This window comes from Bombus fervidus, chromosome 12 (genome assembly GCF_041682495.2).
Source record: "Bombus fervidus isolate BK054 chromosome 12, iyBomFerv1, whole genome shotgun sequence".
NCBI classification, from domain to species: Eukaryota; Metazoa; Arthropoda; class Insecta; order Hymenoptera; family Apidae; genus Bombus; species Bombus fervidus.
The window spans coordinates 5,304,332-5,327,121 of NC_091528.1; the positions used below are offsets into that span (position 1 = coordinate 5,304,332).

The window sequence follows — 22,790 nt, forward strand, 5'->3', positions numbered from 1 at the left end:
ACATGCGGGTTTTATTATAAAGATCTCACTTATGAAGGTTCTGCATCATCAGTCCTACGCTTATGATCGGCGAGGGCTGATATCCAGGCTAATGTCAGTGAAATTAAGATCATTGCTGATGCAAGTCTGCACCTTCAAGTGTCCTCGAAGTATTCAATCGCCTATATTATTTCCAAATTTCACTAGTTATCTCTTTTTCAACGTAATTTGCATTAAATAAAAAATATTTAGATAGTTCCATTGAAAAATATTTAATCTAATATCGCAAAATACATCCTCGACAGTATTTTTTAAATAACAAATTTTTTGCAAAAAAACAACATATTATCCACTCTTAAATGCGCTAAAAAGTATGAAATAATTTCTTTTTTATTTATATTATATTTGGACACATATACAATAATGGTTCAGGTTACCCACTTACTTACAACACAACATATTCAATATATTGCAATCTTTTCGAAGACAGCGCAAAATGCCGTGAAATGTTTCTAGTTTAGCAATACTTGAGGTCTATATTAATAAATTTCAACCTGTTTATCTTTATATGATTCAAATTTCAACAAATTTAAATTTTATTGCATTAAATTGCAATATATTATAGCACAATGTTACCAAGAACATGTTTTAATAATGGCCAAATTGGTAAGCGTCGCTTGTATCTGAGCGGATACAAATTGCACTCAATGTATTAATAGTGGACAGATTAAGGAAATTATGTGTACATCAAGCTAGTCACTAACTTAAGATACAATCATTACAATTATCGATGTTGTATAATTATAAATAGAAACAGACTATATATTAGTATTTTTAATTTTGTACCGCCTTCGAAAGGGTTGCAATATACGTTTAATATGCTGTTTAGTAAGCGAATAAATGACCTTAACCGTTGTTGCATATGTGTTGAAATAGAATATAAATAAAATAGAAATTATTTCATACTTTCTAGCGAATTTCGAAGTCGGTAACATTTTTTTTAGAAAAATTTTTATCTCACATTTGTTAGCATAGCGATCAATATTACAAAGCCAACGTAGAATGATCTTCATTATCGTTAAGAAGATGGTAATTTATTTTTATCTATTTATTATTTATTTCAATTTTTAATCCTCTTAAACGAATCCGGAGAATAATATTTTTTATGGCGGAAACACGACTTGAAATAGCGCTTGCAGGCTGCTGCTTTGAATACAGTACACGAAGAAGGAGTAATTCTAGAGGACCGTTGCATACAATAAAATTAGCCAAGGAATCACGAGTTATGTTGGGACGAAACATATCAATTTCTGATGGTTTGATAAACGACGCAATGGAAATCGTAAATGAATCTACATGGCCAGCACTTCGAAGAAATCAGCTAGAAGTGGGAAAATTGCCGGAGTATCAGTACTTATATAATTTGACGGGGAATCCATTGCAAGCAGATTCAAAGATACTGATAGCTACATTTCAATATCTCCAGTAGTAACAACGAAGGTTATGGAGAAGTTGAGCGAAGAATATTACCCTTAATTCTAAGTTGGATATTAACCGTATATAAATTACAAGAGACTACACTAAATAAAATACTTGATCTTGACAAAAAGAATTTCCCCAAGATCTACGTTGCTCTTTTGAACAACTGCCCAATCTTATCGCTTCCAGCGACGAGTTTGTGAAGAAACTATCAGACACGATGAAATAAAATGGGTGAATAATAATAGGTCATTTGCAATAACAACAGTTCACAGTAAACAAATTGGAAAAATTTTGTAAATGGGACCAATCGGTGAATTAGTCCTACAAGATACAGAAGGTTTCATCCTGATAATTCAATCCAGAGAATAATCGACGAACATTAAAATTAGATTTTTGTAAAAAAGGTAGTTTACAATAAACAAACCCATACATTTTTTTGGCGGGACCAGTAGGAGAACATGTCCTACGAGATACAAAAGGAATCATCCCGATTGGTCAAACCGTTTCGTAGAAATCGGTGAACATACATGAAAAAGAAAAAGAGGAAGAAGATTACTTATCAAATTAGATACCTCCCTTTTTTTCCGAAGTCGGTATAAAAATAATGCTGATGATTGCCGATCGACCGATTTACGATTGAAGATTGTAATGATATTCAGTAGTAGATAACAGGAATGAGAATTCTCTTGGTCAAAGCTATCATTTATGTCAGTGAAACAACGTTTATCTGGAAGTTAATGAATAGAGAATCTTGAACTATGAGATAAGAATGCATGGAATATTTAATGCTACAATGATACAATAGTTAATTTTAGTATCTTGTTTCTAATTGTCTGTTTTGCAATAGTGAAATATACTTGAATATGTAAATTCATACTCATGATTTCATTAACATGTTTTATATTATTATATTGAAAAATTTCTACATTTGCAATATTCTGTTTAAAGTAAAAAAATATATTTATTCTTTTATGTACAAAAATTGAAGTATGTAGTATTTACAAGTATCTTATTTCTGCAATAGCATGTAAGTAACGCAATGTAAATGTATGTAAATATAAAATTTTTCAAAACTTTTCGATTTAACAATATTTATTATTTTAACTGATTTTCAACGAACTGTTAAATTACTCGTGAGATTGTACCAACGATGTTTAATTTTTATTACTGTAATTACTGAAAATGATGTCCATATCTAACTGAGATAACATTTCGTCGTCAGAGTCATTTTCGGTATCGCGAGGTTTATCACACATAGATTTTGAAGTTCTGAGAAGCTCTTTTTCTGTCAACTTATCAGGTATTTTTGGTGAATCTAATGTAGCTGTAGATGCAGAATTTTCTGGAAGTGTCAGTGTATCAGCATTTTTAAACTGCAGTAATTTAGATCGTATAAAAGGAGAAGAACGTTCCACTTCTTTATGACAAGCTGAAGAAACAGTTTTTTCTGGGCATTTATCAATACCCATTTTTTCAAACAACATATCATTTAATTTGTCAGACTCAATTCGTTTAAGAGAGATATTTGCTGCTGTTGAATGCTCAGCATTTGTTTGTAAAATTTTTAAATTACGAGAAAAGAATTTTTTCTCATTTATATCTGGAGTAGATCTTTTCAAAGATCTTAATAAATCTTTAGCTCTTTCTATATCATCATTCTGTACGTTATCCTTTTGTTTTGTTAGTGACAGTTTAGATTTTTGTTTCTTACTTTCTTCCTTTGCATGCTCTAAAGTCTTAGACATTGAAGTATTAAAATTCTTTTCAATTTGTGTGTCTGTAATTTTATTGAAAGACACTGAAAAAGATACATTAGTGTCAAAATCCATTGGTTCGTCTGTATTTTCGTCTATTTCGTTCGAATTTGTAGAGAAACTTGAATCTTTTTTAGTAACACTTTCTATATTCTTTCTGAAATATATTGGCTTTTTATTATTACTATTGTTTTTCTCAATAAACTGACTATCACCTTTTGATGAGTATGCCTCCAAAGCTGTTGCAGAAATGCAAGCTGCTTTCTCGTTTCCTTCTGTCTTCATTCTACCATCTGAAATATTTCCAAAAATTGCTTCCATATATTCTGTACGTTCTATTGTGCCTTCACTAGTATAAATTGCTAACAAACTGGAGGGTGAAATTAAAATTTGATATTTATTCAAAACAAAAGTTCCAGAAGTTCTTAAGAGACCTACATCATGTAATAGTACAACAACATTAGGTTCTAACAAATCAGGATATTTAAGTGGTATATCTTTGTGTATAATTCCATGAATTTTATCCGTGAAATCTTTCAAAACAATAGGGGGATTATCGTGACTATAGTCTATTTGTTCTATTATTCCTGCCAAAAATTCAACTTTTGTACTATTGAAACCATTCATATTTGCTGTTTGTTTAGTAGTAGCAATATCATGACCTTTTAGAAAATTATCTGGTAAATCACCCAACATTAATTGCCAAGGACCTTCTGTAAATAGATTTTTTGTGTTTTGAGAACAATATTCAGATAGATTACTTGAATCAGTCTCTTTCGTTGTCATCTCACTTTCTTCCAAACTATTTAAATATGAAATACATGATATATTAGTGTCTATATCATCTGGTAATAACCCAGCTGGACCAGGAAATTTTCTGATTAATGTCATCTTCTTATTAGACTCTATTTGTGGTTTAAATATAGGTAAATAGTTCTTTGTAATATCATTTTTGGCTTGTATATTGTCTATAGGGTTCTGCTTTAACACATTACACAATAACTGTTTCTTTGAATTCTCAAACAAAGATGATTTAGAATTATCATTATTTGATCTACTTTCAGTTTTAGAAGTAGTCTTAAAGATTTGACATTTTCTTTCATTATTGAGTACTGTATTTTCTAACTTTTCATTAATTTTTGGTACAGCTTTTTTAAACTCTAAATTCTTTGTATTATTTTCTATCACTTTATCCTGTATATTTTTGTTTTTGAGTATTCCAAGTACTAAATTTTTCCTAGGTAATTGATTATTTTTACAGCTTTGTACTTGATTCACAGAGGTGTTTGATGAAGTATTATCACATAAATTTTTCAAATCACTGAACGCATCTTTAAATTCATTCTTATTAAATATTTCAAGAATTAAATTCTTTCTTGAGTCTTTATTTTCATCACATTTTTCTGTACTTTTATTTGTGGTACTTTCTTTCCATGATACATCACGGTCAAATGAAAAAATTGAATCATCATTTATATCTATTTTACGTCTTTTAGGTTCACTTTCTTGGTTATCCTTTTGAGAATAATAATTATTTACTTTCTCATCTACGTCATTCAAGAAATCCTAAAAATATACATTAGAAAATTATTTGTGTAATTACTTTGTTATTTTATGGTCTATCTGATATGGTATCTCATAAGAACAAATAATATTTTATTTAAAATATTTTCTACAATTATTTCACAAAACTTATAAAATTTGACACAAAAAATGCTTTTAATTTACCTGATCAAGATCCCAATCATCACTCTCAAACATTTTTCTCAAACATCAGTTTTGTTTTAATATATTTTTAGTTTATAGAACATTTGTCTGTTCGATAATTAGTAACATACATACATTAGTTTGTATCGACACGTGTAAAATGTCAAATATTTTAAGCATTGACTATGTAATAATGAAGATGTTAAATTTTCGATAAATTTGATTAAAATGGCAACCGTATGGGCGGGAATTTTGAATGGAAATACATTTGGTTACTGAATTTATGCAAAATGGAAAATAATATACCATAATTACAACATATATTAATTTATTATTAAATTCAAATTCATAGTTTTAATACATAAACACAATCATCTATTATGAATAACGTATGCATATAATATACATAACATGCTTATGCAAGGGTTAAATTGATTTTTACTCTGTATACAACATAGCTTTTGCTACATTATCTGCTGTCTGTTTGTCAATCAATTTTTCAGCAATAACTAAGCCAAAAGCAAATGCAGTTGCTGGGCCTCTACTAGTAATCAAATTACCTAAAATGTATATAAATAAAATATTTGTTGTATAGCAAGTAGAATTTTATGAATAGATGCATACCATCGATTACAACTTTATCTTCCAAATATTTATAATAATCTGCCAATTGATCTTTCATTGCAGGATATGATGTGACTTGTTTTCCTTTTGCAATACCATGAGCCTTTAATGCAGTTGGTGCAGCACAAATAGCAGCAATAAGTCTGTTTTCTTGTTCTTGCTGTTGTAGCAACTTTCCTACTTCTGCAGACTATACAAGGCAAAGAAAAGATAATTAATATATGTTCAAACATAAGCACTAATTTTACTTACATCTGCAAATGCCTTTGAACCACCTAAACCACCAGGCAATATTACAACATCATATTTCTGATTAACCGCATCTTGAAGTTTTGCATCAACACATATTTTCACATCACGGCTGCATTTGACACATGAGCTCTCAGTAAGACCAGCAATAGTAACATCAACCTAAAAATACAATTTTTAGTAACAAAAGATTGCATAGAGCTTTTTTTACAAATAATGATCTATAAATTAAATTAATATTTCATGTACTGACATTAATGAGAAAGATGTTATTTTTTGTTAAGTAGTATATTTAACAAAAAATTTGCGTGTTAAAATCTAAAACGCAAATATGTAATTTAAGGTTATATCTAATAAAAAAACATACTCCAGCTCGACGTAAGACATCCGTTGTTATTACGGCTTCCATTTCTTCAGAGCCATCAGCTATTAACAAAAGTGCTGATTTTTTACCCATGTTTACACTATATTTTATTTTATTCAATAGAATTATCGGAAATTTGCAATTCGATTGTACAAAATGTGAAAGAGCACAGCACAATACTGACATGTGTAACTAGATGTTGATAATAAGAGATCATTGGCGCTATTGGTACTCTATTGCTAAATATAATAGTCTAATTTCGAATAAACTTTCTCATTGTTATATTTTTTCTATTTTAAAGGTACTAAAAAGATAGTACAAAATAAAAATTCGAAGATCATTTCTGTAAATAATTTCTTTATATTTAAATTTCTATAACTAAATGATAATTTGTTTCAAAATGTAGGAAAGTATTGTTTTATTTTTATTAATAATGTTACACAGGAAAGAAAATACAACAGTCAGTTCAGCTAATTACATATTTATCTATTTTATAAGTGGTGAAAAGATACTACAAAATTAAATTTAAAAAAAAGTATTTCTTTATCTTGAAATATTTAGAAGTAAATTATTATTTGTTTTATAAACTTTGCAAATCATAAGTCAATATTAATACATTTTTGTGTATACCAATAACAAATATGGTGATGAAATAAATAATAAACTTAAAAAATTGCAAGTCATAATTATCTTATGTAATAATAATAAAATCCTAGAATTATAAAAGAGAAATTCTAAGAGAACATATAATGTATGACTAAAAAAATGGAACTTAAATATCAACTTGTTTCATCTACTAAACATTATAATAAATACTCTACTTTGAGTATTTTATATATTTTTCCATATTATATGCATTATGTGCATTTTTTCGTCATCAAATTTCCCATAAATACATAAAAATGCGCAGTCTACTTATAACCCATAACCTGTAACATTGAATTCTTTAATATTATTAATTATCAAATAATTATGTAAGACGTAAGAGGCCTAAGGTCATACTTTAAAAAATCTACATCTAACATTTGTAATTTCTAACATTAAAAAAATTCGTACGAAATTATCTTCGAAAGATTTCAAATCGTACATTCAAATTAGGTTATCTTCTTTACATATATTAAATATTCTTCCAATTTTTTTATGATATAATTCTCTATTCTCTGTGATAGAACAGAATACAATAATTTTTCAAATTTTTAAATTGCCACCGAAAAAGTATTGTGAAAAGGAAACGAAGGAATACGCGGAATCGGAACGCACCCCCACAGAAGAAAAACGAAACAAAACGCAGTACAAGATGGCTGCGTTTGGGTGTTGTGGCTACTGATTTGTGTAAGATTATTCTGTAGTGCTCGATGGTTAATTAGTAGTGAATCTTAAAATATTTATCGGTTATTCATTGGTGTGAATCGCAGTTGTGTATAATCGCTTATGTGTGGAAGGAAGTTGCGTTAGGGAGAACAATGCAAGCACGTCGTTGAAACATTAATCACGGGTGAGTTTGCCTTGAAATTTTATGGCTTTTCACTTTATTTTAACGATTCTCCCGGAAGTCCGGCAGGACGAGGTGCGATGTGACGAAAAATTCTATCACGTAACCTATAATCTATGGAAACGGGATTCGATAATTAACTTACCGCTCGACACGGTGTTCCTGTTCCTTTTTCGTATTTTCTGCATATATGACGAAATTGTGTAAATAGTCGGTTTTTTTCTCTCTGTATTCTCACATTGCACGTCGATGAGTCAATGAAAAATTTTACAATGTCCATCGCTCCTTGGCACGCTTTAATCGCGTTACGATGACGATAAAGCGTCTCGATTTTATATGTAAAACTCATTTATGCCAACTATACCGCTTTCACCGTGACTCAAGACCACTTAAAGAAAGTAGAGATATATATTGTAATTGCTAGTGTGTTAAGATGGGTTATTGAAAGAGGATTTGGTTTCCTTTTTGTAAATCATGACATTGTGAACATACGATTTTTTTTCACTATTGTATACATGAGACGGTTGATTTTTTCAGGATTTTGTTCATGTATACACACACACACACACACACACACATGTATATGTACTTTCATTAATTTCAATTGTGTTGTATAAATTTATACTTTGTTCAGGTGTTGATGAAACAAATCGTTGGATGTAATTTTTCAATTAAACATTTGATAGTTACATTTTATTCCTTTTGTAGGGTACTTTCCATATTGATATCTTGTAGTTCAGAAATATTTTAGTTGTATTTGAGACAAGAAATGATAGAGCCATTAGGGAGCAGAACGTACATAGGAAAAGGTGCTTCAAAAGAAAATGACAAATGACGTTATAAAAACTTACTTGTATCTTTAAGGTATTATTTGCATAATGTAGCTATTACTTTGAGGAAAATAAAATATAATGCCATAATAACTGACATCATAATAGAAAAAGGGGTCATTAATTTAAAAAAAAGAGGAAGCATGTTAGCAGTACTTTTTCTTAAACAGTTATTATAAATATACTGATAGAATGACTATATAGTTCAGGGGGTGGATGATAGGAATTTACTGAAAATCCAAGATAGAAGCCACTTGAAACGCTGGAGAAAGACGGTGGAGCTTCGGAGGAGGAGGAGATGTCTGCCGGCACCCAGGGCGAGATTCGGGTTGGCCCTTCGCACCAGGTTTGCCATATACCTTGAAAACCTTTTTTGCTACTTAGCTATATTGCACAATGTACCTAACTCAAGGCTTGTTCTCCTGAAATGTGTATTCTGAATGTATAGATAAGGCAGAGTTCATCATTGAAGCACCAGGTAATTGTGATACCATTCTTTTCACAATACCTAATATGTTCAATGGTAATTGCTCCTCATTTATGTATTTCACTCTTCCCTTATATGTAACTAAAATTAGGGTGATATTCAAGTTATTTGTTACCTACATTGTTAAGTATATGTATATTTAAGAGTTGTTGAAGGACTTATAGTTTTAAACAACTTTGTATGGAACAGAGATGTTTGAAACTGTGTTAGTAGTAACAATATGTACGTATTAATTGATAATATGTGTGAATTAAATAAGCAAACAAGTAATTTTTAAGCTAATAGTTTTTCGTGAATGTAAGAAATGCTTACTTTATACATTGAAAATTTTGTTTTTAAAATAGATTATCATATGTATATCAGATGTTATTAATAATTCATAAACACTGTTTATCCATACTATAAATATTTTAGTACCCAATTAGTTTACATATCTTTAGAAAAAACCAAAAATGAAGATATACTTGCGTAGTTCTTATAAGAATGTATAATTATTTTGCAATGCTATTCAGTGTAGTCATCATATTATTTTCAAGAATTATTAAAGTGCATGGCGTGTACTTAGTTACAGGTTTAGAATAATTGAAACACCAGTGTTTTCTTAGTGCTTGAAATTCATATGTATACGAAAGATTTTCATTCAGAAGTTGCAGTCTTAATATCTATCTTATATTTATACACATTGAAAGAAAAAATTGTAGAGTTGAACATTATATGGCACAAATACCTACCTATTCCTTATACAGCTTTGTTGTATGCCGATGGTTCAAATAACAATGATAGTTATTCTTTAAGTCACAATTATAATTTTTTACTTGCTTAACAGTACAGCCACAACACTTAAATCACATCGCAAGTACTATCCCTGAGTTTGCTACTGTTGTTGGAAGACCCTAAATATGATGAAAGTTATTATGACGGAGCATTCTAACAATAATATTATAGGATAATATTGTATAAGTGTAAGATTAACTTTATACTTATAGTGGTTTTCAGTCACGGTGAAATTATAAAATATTTTATTTTTATGTAATAACCCATTGGTTACTTGAACCATCTACGAAATATTAAAGTTAGGAACTTTATGAAGAAGTATTTAGTCGCAGAATAATCATTTTATCACAATTTCTTCTCATTTTGTAAATGTCATCTTGTTACATTTGTTTGTGAAATAATTGTTTTTCATTCGTTAGCTACGATTTTCTCAATTCATGTTCATCTGCTCATATCAGAAAATATGTTACAGTGAATGTGTTTTTTGTTCGAGTGGAGATTAACTTGTAGCTTTAATTTATATACACATGAACATGACTAATTGTTGTTAAATGGTACCAAGTCTCAATGCGTGTATATAATAATTATATGTTATCTTTTTAACTTGTCTTGTTTCTCATGCTTATATATATACGTATATTTATAATCATTAGTTTGTACACAAATATAAAAGTACTCACGCTACTTCTCGTACCAGTATTGTAACAAACGGAACAGAATGGAAAAAAATTATACTGGCTCGTGTAGTTTCAAAAAGCAAGCCGGAGTATAGGTGCGTACAACTAACTCGCTTTGGCATTGGTGCTAACCACGCACAATCCCGAATTTTGGGTACAGGAATTGGTTTCTTGTCAGGCCCGTTTGCCTGAGTATCGGCCGGGTATACCTCCTGGAGAGCTGCTTCCTGATCCAGAGTTTTCTAAAGAACGAGAGGAGCTAAGATGGATTCCAGCTATGGCATTGGACGGGGATCTTCTGATGTACTTAAGGGCAGCTCGATCTATGGCTGCGTTTGCTGGTATGTGTGATGGAGGATCCCCGGATGACGGTTGTGTGGCTGCTTCCCGTGACGACACGACTATCAATGCTCTGGATATCTTGCACGACTCTGGCTATGATCCAGGAAGAGCATTGCAAGCTTTGGTTAAATGTCCTGTACCTAAAGGCATCGACAAAAAGTGGTCTGAGGAGGAAACTGTAAGTAGAAGTGACAAAATCTGGAAAATTGATTAAGTAGTTTCTTTATCGTGATTGTACGTATGTGATCTCATAATTGGCAAGGAAAGATCAGACTTCCATTTAATTGGTCATCGATCTGTCCTATAGAAACGCTTCGTCAAAGGACTTCGGCAATTTGGAAAAAATTTCTCAAGAATCAGAAAGGATCTCTTACCTCATAAAGACACGGTAATGAAATTTGAGAGAAAGTAAAGTGAGACTTGAGAGAGTAGGTAGCAAAGCTTCTTTTTTCCTTTACTTTTAGCCGGAATTGGTTGAATTCTACTATTTATGGAAGAAAACGCCAGGAGCGAATAATAACCGACCTCATCGAAGAAGGCGACAGGGTTCGCTTAGAAGAATTCGTAACACGCGAAACTCGCGTGCTGGCACTCCCAAAGAAGAGGTGCCCACTCCACCCAAAGATACTCCACCAGCTAACGTCAATCAGAAGGAGCCTGTCTCGGAACCGGAAACTGTACCTGTTGGGACACCTGCGAGCAATAATCCTGGTGGAGAAATTAGTTCCGTAACAGAAGACGATAACTCGGAAGAGGATAGTGATTCCAGAGACACAAACACTAACGGAGCAACGCATTCGTGTCAACATTGTTTTTCAACTAATTCGAAGGATTATCAGGTAGCTGGCAAGGACAGGTTATTGCTTTGTACGGAATGCAGGACACATTTGAAGAAGACCGGAGAACTACCGCCTGCGCCACCATATCTGTTCCGCCCTGTGCCTGCGGAATCACCAGATAGCCCAGGGAGAATGCGTACAAGAAATAAGGCCAAGGAAACGCCTAGACCTGCAAGACCACGACGTACAGGAGGAACGGATACTCCTGATCAGGAAAAGCAACAGCAACAACAACAGACGCCAGACAAGAATAAGAAAAAATCTAGTAAGCCAGAGACGCCGAAGAAAGGTCAAAAACGACCTCAGACGGATGAAGTGGACGAGGACAAGGAGTCTCAGAAGCGAAAACGTCCTGGTGAACGTCCTGAGAGTCCTTCGGAGTCTCTCACGACCGATAGCAACTCTCTCATGGATGAACCTGAAAGGGAAGGAGAAGGTGATACGAACGAAAATCAACCTACTCCTGTTACAGTGCCAACTGAAGAGCCTGTTAGTCCAGCAGTAACCACACCGGAAGAGCCTTCTGAACCAACTCCAGTTTCTACCCCCGTACCAACGCCTATACAGACTTTACCAATTTCTGTTCCTGTTATCCACACCTTGGAAAAGAAACCGTTATTGGAAGAATCAGTAGAAACAAAGGATCAAATAGAAGATGTTCCTTTAGCTATGAATCAGCCATTAAAGTTGGAACCTATGCCAATAGAACCAGCCATGTCACCATCTAACGAAGATATGAAGGAGCCCGAACAGCAGCTGAATTTGACCACGTCGCAGTCGTTAAATATGAACGATATGAGTCAAAATATGCCACGTAATTTGTCACAGTCGATGCAGAACAGTGGTATTTGTGCTTCGACTGGTTCACAGGGCATGCAGAACACGCAGATCATGTCTCCAACGCACCAAGGACTGCCACTTAATATGCAGTACACACCCAATGTTCCTCCTGTTCAGAATGTGCCGCAAAACTTATCACAGAGTATGCAGATGCCGCCGAACATACCGCAGAATATGTCAAATGCGCAAAACATGGGACCAACGCAAAACCTTCGAGCACACGGTGAGAACTTGTCAAGTACTCAAAATATGCCTCAAAGCATACCGGGACCACCATTGAACCTCAATATCTCGCAAAGCATACCAACGAACATGACGCAGATGCCTCAGTTGCCGAGTTCGCCACAACCACTTGGCTTAACCGTCATGTCTTCTGAAAACAGAATGTCCGAACGAATTTCCGACGACAGACTACCTCCGGAACGGATTAGAGATAGTAGGATACCTGATAGAATACCAGAGAGGATACCAGAAAGACCAGAAAATAACGAGTCTGAGAGAAATGAATCAAATAATCTGTTCCAACCAATTCAGTCAAGTGGAATGTTATCCATGGAGAAACCGTCACCGATGTACAATTTAGCTGGAACGCCACCGATGGAGCCTCAAAATTTGAAGATCAAACAAGAGATTATTCCTCCTGAGCCAGATCCGCTTCAAAGTTTAAAGGAAGTCAAAGTTCCTGGTTTTCAGTCTGGTTTTCCTGGTCCGAGTTTGGAGAATATTAAAAAAGATCCAGATAGTTCCAGCAAACCACCAACACCTAGCAAGCACTCCATACCAACCAGTCAACCTGTTCCTCAAATACAATCTGTGGCAGCTTCCCCAACACCGACTCTTCCACCACCACCTACATCTATTCCACAGCCTGTGATGCATCCAGCCCAGCAACCAAGTCCTCATATGGCTCATCCATTCCACCCACACCATCCCTTGATGCATCACTCATTATTTACCGCCATGCATCCATATCATCCTCATGCTTACCCAGGTTATGCTCCAGTTGGTGCTTATCCCTCGTTTCCACCATATCCTTACGGTGTTCCCCACGCAATCCCTCCTCCATCCCCACAAAGAAGTCAAGAAAGTACAACTATGATGACGGCACATCATTCAAGCACGAGTTCCAGTGTGACAACGAGAGAAGAAGGAGAGAATCTCATCGCGACGCATCATCACTCTTCTACAATGCATCAAGCCACGGCTCTGCATCACGACAAACTGTTGACCATCTCCTCTCACAGTTCTCATAGTCACTCTTCGTCGCACAGTTCACATAATACTCAACGTAAGCCATCGCTAGTTCCAACCACATGTCTGACATCCAGTAGCTCAGCGCATCATCACCATAGACCGCCGCAATCTCAGCCTCCAGTCGCTCCTGAACCTAAAATAGAACCTGACCTCGTAGAACAAGAACAAGAAGAACCACCAAGCCCACGAGGCCCATCTCCAGAGCCTCGAATTGAAGATTCTGAATGTCACAGATCACAATCCGCCATATTTCTACGACATTGGAACCGAGGCGAGAACAATTCTTGCACCAGAACAGATCTAATGTTCAAACCTGTCCCAGATTCAAAGTTAGCAAGAAAGAGAGAGGAAAGGTCGAGAAAGCAGGCAGAGAGGGAAAGAGAGGAACGTGATAGAGCTGCGGCGCAACAAGCTAGGAAAATGACCACGCCTGAGAAGCAGCCAGAAACATGTAAGCCGCCCAGTCGTGGTCCTCTTGAGCCTGTCGTGTCTCCATATGACAGATATGCGGCAAGACCGGGATCCTACGCTGATACTCCTGCTTTGAGACAGTTGTCCGAGTACGCTCGGCCACACGCTGCATTTTCACCTGCTAGACATCCTGCGCCACCAGATCCAATGTTACATTACATGTATAGTCCTGCTGCCCGAGAACGCTTAGAACTAGAACATTTAGAACGTGAGAAGAGAGAACGAGAGATAAGAGAATTACGCGAACGAGAATTAAACGATCGACTAAAAGAGGAGCTTCTGAAGGGAACGCCTAGACCTATGCCAGCGCCAGTGGATCCACATTGGTTGGAAATTCATCGACGTTACGCGGCCGCTGGACTCGCTCCTGGGCCGTCAGGACCTCCTCAGGCTCTTCACCAATTCAGTCTTTATGGAGCACCGCCTGGGCCCAGTCAGTTGGAAAGAGAACGTTTAGAAAGACTAGGTAATGTTAACTCTCTACCAGTAAGGGTCTACCATTCCCCTCGAAATGCGTATCTTTCTTCTCGCATATTGGACTGAACGCAAAATTAACTATGGATGAGTGATTTTAGGCTTTCATGGCCCGGGTTGCTACTGATCAGGATTTCAGATGTAAGCTGTAACTTTTTAAAACGTTGTTCCAGTACTCTTAGCTGCATTGCAGCTGGCTTTATCATGTCAAGTACAAACTTGAGTAGATGATTACAAATTAGAGTTTGTAATCATTTACCATATTAAGGCTATGGTGTTAAATTTCTGATGCAATTAGCTACAATACGGACAAGAAGTCAGAACAACTTTTCAAAAGAATACATTTTATATCCGAGAACCTCGAACAGCGATTATGATTTTGATTTGATTGAGAAAATTGGCGAGATTCGACCGAGTTTAGAACCTAAATCAGCGTTGTCCAAATTACAATCCCAAAACTCATGGAGCTTGTATTCTAATACCATAAATATATGATTATTCTGTTGTCAAAGCGAAACAAAATTATTAAAGTGACTTCATTCGGTGGACAACGTTAATTTAGGGATAAAGCGAGATAATGATTGTTTTCGAATGTTAGCTGCTTCTTGTGTTCGTCATATAATTACCAAATGATCAAGTAGTGATGTAAGACGCAGCTATCGGTCGAAGATCTGACAGAAGAGTGCCGCAAAAAAAATCAAAAAAGAATTCATTGTCGGGAGAACTACTATGTAGCTGGTTAGAATTAAGAGTACGACTGGGACAGTATGTTTGATCGAGGCGCTGTCGGGTTTAGGGATACCGACTGCAGCCGGCGGGGGGCCAGCGGGTGCAGGGGCTGGCCATCCCGTAGCGGCTCATCACCACGGCCAGCTGGACGAGCGACTGGCTCTAGCTGCTGACCCGATGGTCCGGTTGCAGATGGCTGGCATTTCGCCCGAGTATCATGCTCACACTCACGCGCATACGCATGCGCATACGCACTTACACTTACATCCGGGACAGCAGCAGGCCCAGCAACAGGCTCAGCAACAGCAGGAAGCGGCTGCGGCTGCAGCTGGATTCCCCCTGCCTGGTAGGTCCTATAAATCAGGATGTTTGAGTACGCTCCCGCACGATGATCGCTCCTTTCACCGACTATCTCTATAATCTTAGAACCAACAAGGATTTCTTTTATATATACATGTGTATAAGTATATCACGATTTTACTTTTGCCCATAAGAGCATAGATATTAGACTTTTTTAATCTTGATTAAATTTGATAAGTAGATTGCGGATATTTATGCATTTATAGAGAATTTAAAGATGTACAGACTTAATATAGAGATATGTATAAAGAATATTCATATTTATATTTATATCATATATTCTATTTCATTTTATATTTTATATATATTATATTTAGAAAGTGGGATAAATCTTTGCATAGGTTCCATTTTCTTAGTTGTGTTTATAACAATATGAATTTATATAAACATCTCCAGTCTACTGAGAACATTTCTGTAATTTGAAAACGTTTACGAGCGATTAGTTCTACAATTGTAATTTAATTTTGTATTGATACAATTGAAAATGTAAAATCAAGCGTAAATTAACATATAAGAATCACATATATTCAATTTTTAAAGTAAAATCGTAAAGTTAGGAGATGATCTTATAAGATTTTTTGAGTAGTAAGATTTCTCTGAATCTTTATTTTTCTTTTTTGTAAGATAACGAGTCCGTGATCGGTAAAGCGGTCAATTGCGTGTAAGCGTACTGTAACGTGCTTTTCACCTAATCAATTTAATATCAGTCACTCTAACTTAAATGGAAAGCATTCTAACTGCCACCAACAGCTTACCTTTTTCATAAAGAAAAAGACAATAAAAATATAGAGAGAAATATAAATTTTTCTCTGCGGCAAAAATTTTTTTTGCATTTTTCTGTCGCTTTTCTCGCTATGCCATATTATATTAACTTGAAACCAGAGCTTATCGATCATCGAGCGCAGTTTCTGGGTGAAGGTACGATTCATCAATAAAGATTCTATGAGTTTTTAATAGCGTGAATTACCTTTAAGTAAACTGCAATGATTGTGTGTGTGGTACGTGCGTGAATGGGAGTGACACAATGTGTCTGTACTGCACAAACATTTATGATATTTATTATCCATTTATGACAATACTCTTTTAAAAACTGCACATTACTTGCATAATTTATCAACATTACAGCAACATAACGTCTATATGTTTTTATTATCATATCATCCTATTATAACATCTTAATAATGTCATTATATAAATCTATCCAAAATCAACTGATTGTTCAGGATCGTTTAAGAGTAATCATACAAGTGTAGCATTTGTATTAGTCCCTGGAGTATGAAATGTGATATTTTGATCTTACAAAATAATTTTGTATTAAATTTGTTTTTATTATATATTACCTGGAAATTAATTTTTAAATTTACTAATTAATTTACTTCTTATTGGTATTTTCATCTATGCTAGATAGTAAAGGTATTTCTGTGTAATATTGCAAGGATTGAATGCGAGATGAAGAAATAAGAGTTAATCCTGTTTTGGGCGACCAGTTAATTTTGGACAGTGAATAGAGAAAGAAGAAAGTTGTTACAGTGCAGCGGCATACGAAACCAAAAATATCGTCCAACAAATCTCACGCTTCATCATGCATGCCCGTCTATCTATAAGTTTTCTCAAGGCTTTATTTATCTTATGAAGGCAACACGATCGTCTTTTACAATTTACTAATGTTTTCTATCTCTACAGCGGCAGCTGGTGCAAATTATCCTCGACCAGGCTTAATGCCCCGTGACCCAGCACTGGCTCTTCATCCCGCGGAACTTCTTGGAAGACCGTACGCGGATATGGCGGCGCATCACGAGCAATTACAACGTCATCTAATGATGGAACGCGATCGATTCCCTCCTCATGCATCGCTTGTTGCACACCACGAGGAATATCTAAGGTTCGTCCTTTGAAATCCATAACAAAGCTATACAATTATACGTATGCTTGATTTAGACGACCAGTGGTATCGGACTAACAAAGGGTGTTTTTTAGACAACAGCGCGAACGTGAGCTTAAAGTTCGCGCACTGGAAGAAGCTGCACGTGGATCACGCCCTTAAGTGTAATTGTATTTATATATTCTAATGATTATCCTTTATAATTAGGGACGCGACGGTCCTCGTTAGAAACAATTAACGAGTACTCGTCAGGCGGTGATCGAGCACAAGACGTTATGCTTTGCAATTGAAAAAAAAAGATATAAGAAAAAAGGTGCAAGGATAAACAAAAAAAAAAAAAAATAGAAACGATCTGCTCAAGATCGCTGACCTTACGTTTATGATCAAAAATTATTTTTACGGTTTTTCTTTAAAGTTAAGTAATTAACGAGAATATAAAAACGTAAGGATTGTTACGACGTGTAACTTTTTAGTGTAAATATGACATGATTTAAAGGATAGAGCTAGATTTATCTAGCACTATGGAGGATTGAAATTTATATATATATAAATATGTGTATGTATATATATAAATATATATTTATATTTATGTATATTTATATATATATATTTATATATATATAAATATATATATTTATATATATATAAATATAGCGACCGCTTGACGTGTAAATTTGTTTGAAATTTCTATATATATTATATATATTATCGAAACCACGATATTACCATATGCTCAAACGAGATTCATTTCCGTTTGATTTCATTTCTCACAGCGGTGATAATGCCAAAGTGTTCAGAAGAGAAGTGGTTCACCGTGTTTCTTCTTTTTTTGTTTTTTAACTCTTTCGTGCTTACGTGCAGGAAAGTAAATCGTTGTCCGTTTATTTTACAATCTACAACACTCGATTATATACCGACGAACACAAATTGTGTTTTTGAGACGAATAATAATTTTATAATCTTTAGAATAGCTTCCCGAACATGTTAACTGTCTGTGCATCATGAAACAATTCATAAATGATTTTCTCGCAGACTTTTCGTGTTTTAGCGTATCATAAGATGTAACTTAAGTTTTAAATAATTATTGTAATTTCTGTGTCGGACAATTTGTATATTTTCTATATGTATCCTTTTAAGATTTTACTCTGAAGACCACGAGCGTTTGATACTAGTTTGATCGAGCGGCTGATTAGTAATTAAAGAACAAAACACAAAAAAAATGGTAAAAAAGCAAACTTTGTAACGAAGTGACCAAAGTCAAAAAAAGTTTGTAGAAAAATGATGTGAGCGAACGCATAATCTTTCATCGTGTGTAATGTTCACAAAAATATTCTGTATGCACTGTGCAGGCACTGGAAATTAATGCGTGTTTTCAATGAAAGAGAAAAGAGTAAATGCTTAAGAAAAATGATCCTTTATTCTGACGACAATTCGAACATATAAATTTTCTGCTATATAATTAATTCAGTGTAATGTAATTATTTAATTAAGTAAAATATTTCATAGGAACATCCAGTTTTATCGTATCTTTTTTTCTCTAATTTCTTCACAAAGAAATATTCGATATCATTTTCAGAATGAAAAAGTATGATTCAGATGTGGAATGATCATTGTACTGTCAATGTCTGCTTGCACTTACGAGACTATAATATATTTTTCCTATGTCACCATAAAACTATCTGTGGGAGAATTATATACATTTACGTTAATACAACGTAATCTCAAGCAGACAGTTTTTTCTTCATTAATCTGTTACCAGAGAAAATAGGAAAAGTGAATACGTCAAATGGAAAATTTTATGTGATCAGAAGATCAAATCATTGTATAATTTCTTATTACCAGTTTGCCTGTCACTGGATTCCCTGGACAGAAAATAAATGCCTGTCTTATAAAATACACTATTTTTTCGTGTCACGGTAATTTATATCCAACGCTATAATATTCTACGAATTTATAAAAAGGCCAGTCATGAATCAGTCAGAAACTAACATCAGACCTAGCCTAATTAATTTTACACATGGTATTTGTTTTCCTCGCTCTTTCTACCGGTCGTCGGTTGGTTTTTATTGACCGTAATGTGAAACCCAGCCTCCGACCACTTTACGTGGGAGTCATCACATCTATGTATGTTTCTATGTCTCTGTCTGTAGAAGGAAACAAGTGTCACGTTGACCATTCCGAAACTATTTCCTATGTTACAAAAGCGCAAACTGTTGAAAGAATATTAGAAAAAATTATTTTCAAGATACCTCTATATATTAATAAGAAGGTAATCATCAAGAGAATTATTCCTAGTACTTAATAGTTTTGGGGGACGCTTTTAGGATGCTTTTTCAATTTCTTTATATTAATATAGCTATTAGTTTACCCAAACTACTCATTTCTGTATTTTTAACTAGTTAATCTATTCTAATTCTGTAATTTATTTAGTTAACAATTTCTTTTTTTGACTGCTATGCATGATTTGACAAAAATGTTTAATTTCATGTATTTCAATTTTTTAAAAATTGAATACGACTTCAGTAAATGTTACTTTCTATTATTTATATATACATACTTATTTTGTTATGTTTATATATATTTTCGAAATTATTATTAACGTATTCTGTTTTTACTAGCCAAACATGGTGCAAGTGGCTCGTTCGCCCCTAATCGGATGCACGTGTATTTCACATGTGTATTCTAGTAAAGGGAAGGGGTAGGGTGGGGGTTAACGGCAACGCACATCGGGGAAGAGGGAATCCTGGAGGAAACGAAGGAAGCCACAGCGGCTTAGTCATTCATAAACGAACCGCTAGTGTGGTCGGACGCCTCTTTTGAGTTACTGTAGTTATTTAACGATTAACTGATAACGGCACAGTGCAGCATGGCTGCACGAAAGAAAGAGGAATCATCAAAGCAACGTTATCAAGCGAACGCACGTGAAAGGGATCGCACTCATAGGTGAAAATATATCTTTAATCATAAAATAATCATCTTTTTTTCCATGACATTAAAAATATACTTTTTAAGACATAATAATAAAACATTAAAATAATGCTTAAAATGTTTATATACTCTGTAAAGACACAATAATACAAACTTAAAAGTTAAATTACAGAGAATGGGATACTGTACTGTTCAAAGTAATTAGAGGAATATTTATTTGAATAACTTGTTAATGACAAATTAATAAGATAATTAAATTACTATATATGTCTTGAATTATAATTGTACAACAGAACCTTCTCCAATTACTTTGAGTAGTGTGTAAACGAGATGTTCGTCTTTTGGTTCAGGAGAATATTCAGTTATGAAAAATTCGCGAATACTCTAAGCGAGGGTAAGGAATCCAAACGCGAAATTCAAGAAATCCAATCTTCGCTCTGCAGTGTGAACACGGCTTTCAGTACCTTGAGAACTTTAATACCAACGGAACCTGCGGATAGGAAATTATCAAAAATAGAGACATTGAGATTAGCGAGCAGTTACATCAGCCATTTGGGTGCTGTTCTTGTTGCCGGTCCTATAGATCAACCGTGTTTACGCGTTGAGGATAGCACTGGACTTTACGGAACAAATTATTGGACTGATTCACAAACAAGGCCGCAAGTCTGCACTTTTTGCCTTGCTATGCACAAAAAATATGTAAGTTAATGATAAATGGTAATATTATTAATTATCGAGTTACTTTTTATTTACTTAACAAAACTATACATATATATATATATATGTTACTATATATTTACTATATATATATATAGTAAAATTCATTCTTTGTCATAATTTACTATATTATTTCGTAGATGAAAAAAATTATATATTTAGAAAGCTATATATATATAGTTTTTTATTTTTATAAAAATAAAATGTGGATCTTGTCAAAAGAATTATAACCTATGATTTTTGTAAATTTCAGAACTTAAATATTACTTCAGGAGCAATTTCAAATTATTGAAAGGAGAACATATGTATACTGTTTTTGAGAAATCTATCGAACATCTATCGACCTAAGCAATGTATAAAGATTAAGATATACATAAATAATTTACTGTACATTTCTTGTATATATACGAATATTATTAAGTTTAATAAAGTTTATATTGTATCTATTAACTCCATCGCCTTTGTTACCCCAGATTTATATTAAATAACAAATAAGATATAAAATTAAAGCTATAACTAATAAATAATATATCGTAGCTTGTATTCATATACAGGGAAATAAAAGTGAATTCTTTAACCTATGTATTCAAATATCATTTATTTTTTCATAACATTTGAACATCAAATATCCGTATAATCACCAGTGCTACTGGAGTCAAACTAATGTTGTGATATTTCATCGAATATATTATTTGATAAAATACCTGCTTTTTTTAAAGTAAAAATTCATCATAAAAGTTACTGAATATATTTCTAGTAGTAATAAATGTGTAAAAAATTTATTTATTGGGATATTAATAAAGTTACAGATGGTATAATGATGAGAGCGGTACGGCGGCGAATGTTTCAGTCTTTCGAAGTCAACAATGCTGTGAGGAAGCACATTTTAGTTTTTCTCTCCGTTCTCGTTTCTCGTTTCAATTTCAGTGTTCTTATTCGGTTATTCATCGCGGGCTAGTCCATAGGTAATCATGTTCGCTACTGAGAAGCAATCCTTTGAATGTCTACGCATCAAAAATTAGGTAAGCTTCGTGAATAAAGGAAAACCAACATGAACCATAGTAACCGCAATCAATCACCGCCATTGTGATAAAATTGAATTCATCCACAACTTCGTTAATTTTAAACAATATAGATTTAAAGTTAAAAAAACACGAATGCTTATGTAACAATAATTTACTATTATATTAACTTTACTGTTGGGTGTAACTTTTTATATGAAAGAATGCTCCAATCTTGTTGAAAAATGTACTCCAAATTTCATAGTGTATCTTCAAAATTGACGAAAATATGGTAAATTTTATAAACCAATGTAAATGGACAAAAATTATTATTTTAAAAATTTTAAAAATGAAAATTCTTATTTTTCTCAGTGCTATACAGTTAAAATATAGTATATTAAATAAATAATGAAAGAAAATGATAATAAACAGCGATGTTTATTATATTTTTCATTTTATATAAAAAGGATCTGAAAAGACTATAACTTAAATTAATTTATTATATAACATATCTTGTGAGAAATATTAAACTTT

The 22,790-nt window shown here is 33.6% G+C and overlaps 4 protein-coding genes across 11 annotated transcripts; 2 read left to right on the forward strand and 2 right to left on the reverse strand.

The window, feature by feature from the left end:
* Positions 1-2,397: 2,397 nt before the first annotated feature.
* LOC139992960 (uncharacterized) lies at positions 2,398-5,099 on the reverse strand. The gene is made up of 2 exons (XM_072014288.1): positions 4,944-5,099; positions 2,398-4,781 (listed from the first exon to the last, which is right to left on the reverse strand). The coding sequence occupies exons 1-2, from the start codon at positions 4,974-4,976 to the stop codon at positions 2,616-2,618; spliced, it is 2,199 nt and encodes a 732-aa protein (XP_071870389.1). The 5' UTR covers positions 4,977-5,099; the 3' UTR covers positions 2,398-2,615.
* Positions 5,100-5,233: 134 nt separating this feature from the next.
* Positions 5,234-6,370, reverse strand: LOC139992968 (protein dj-1beta). Its single transcript, XM_072014306.1, has 4 exons — positions 6,163-6,370; positions 5,799-5,957; positions 5,547-5,736; positions 5,234-5,482 (listed from the first exon to the last, which is right to left on the reverse strand). The coding sequence occupies exons 1-4, from the start codon at positions 6,343-6,345 to the stop codon at positions 5,361-5,363; spliced, it is 654 nt and encodes a 217-aa protein (XP_071870407.1). The 5' UTR covers positions 6,346-6,370; the 3' UTR covers positions 5,234-5,360.
* A 1,053-nt stretch (positions 6,371-7,423) lies between these two features.
* On the forward strand, positions 7,424-19,879 carry LOC139992957 (uncharacterized). Of its 8 annotated transcripts, XM_072014278.1 has the most exons (9): positions 7,424-7,654; positions 8,686-8,827; positions 10,580-10,939; positions 11,069-11,149; positions 11,226-14,631; positions 15,436-15,714; positions 17,412-17,610; positions 17,706-17,774; positions 19,761-19,879. In XM_072014278.1, exons 2-8 carry the CDS (start codon positions 8,780-8,782, stop codon positions 17,770-17,772), a joined length of 4,440 nt encoding a protein of 1,479 aa, XP_071870379.1. In that variant the 5' UTR covers positions 7,424-7,654; positions 8,686-8,779; the 3' UTR covers positions 17,773-17,774; positions 19,761-19,879. The 8 variants fall into 8 exon arrangements, with proteins under 8 accessions (XP_071870379.1, XP_071870378.1, XP_071870380.1 ...); XM_072014277.1 differs by lacking the exon at positions 19,761-19,879 and having other exon boundaries at positions 17,706-19,511; XM_072014279.1 differs by lacking the exon at positions 19,761-19,879 and having other exon boundaries at positions 10,598-10,939; positions 17,706-19,511.
* Positions 19,761-21,705, forward strand: LOC139992969 (transcription factor 15). Its single transcript, XM_072014307.1, has 4 exons — positions 19,761-19,879; positions 20,229-20,553; positions 20,889-21,237; positions 21,509-21,705. The coding sequence occupies exons 2-4, from the start codon at positions 20,477-20,479 to the stop codon at positions 21,545-21,547; spliced, it is 465 nt and encodes a 154-aa protein (XP_071870408.1). The 5' UTR covers positions 19,761-19,879; positions 20,229-20,476; the 3' UTR covers positions 21,548-21,705.
* The last annotated feature ends 1,085 nt before the right edge of the window (positions 21,706-22,790 follow it).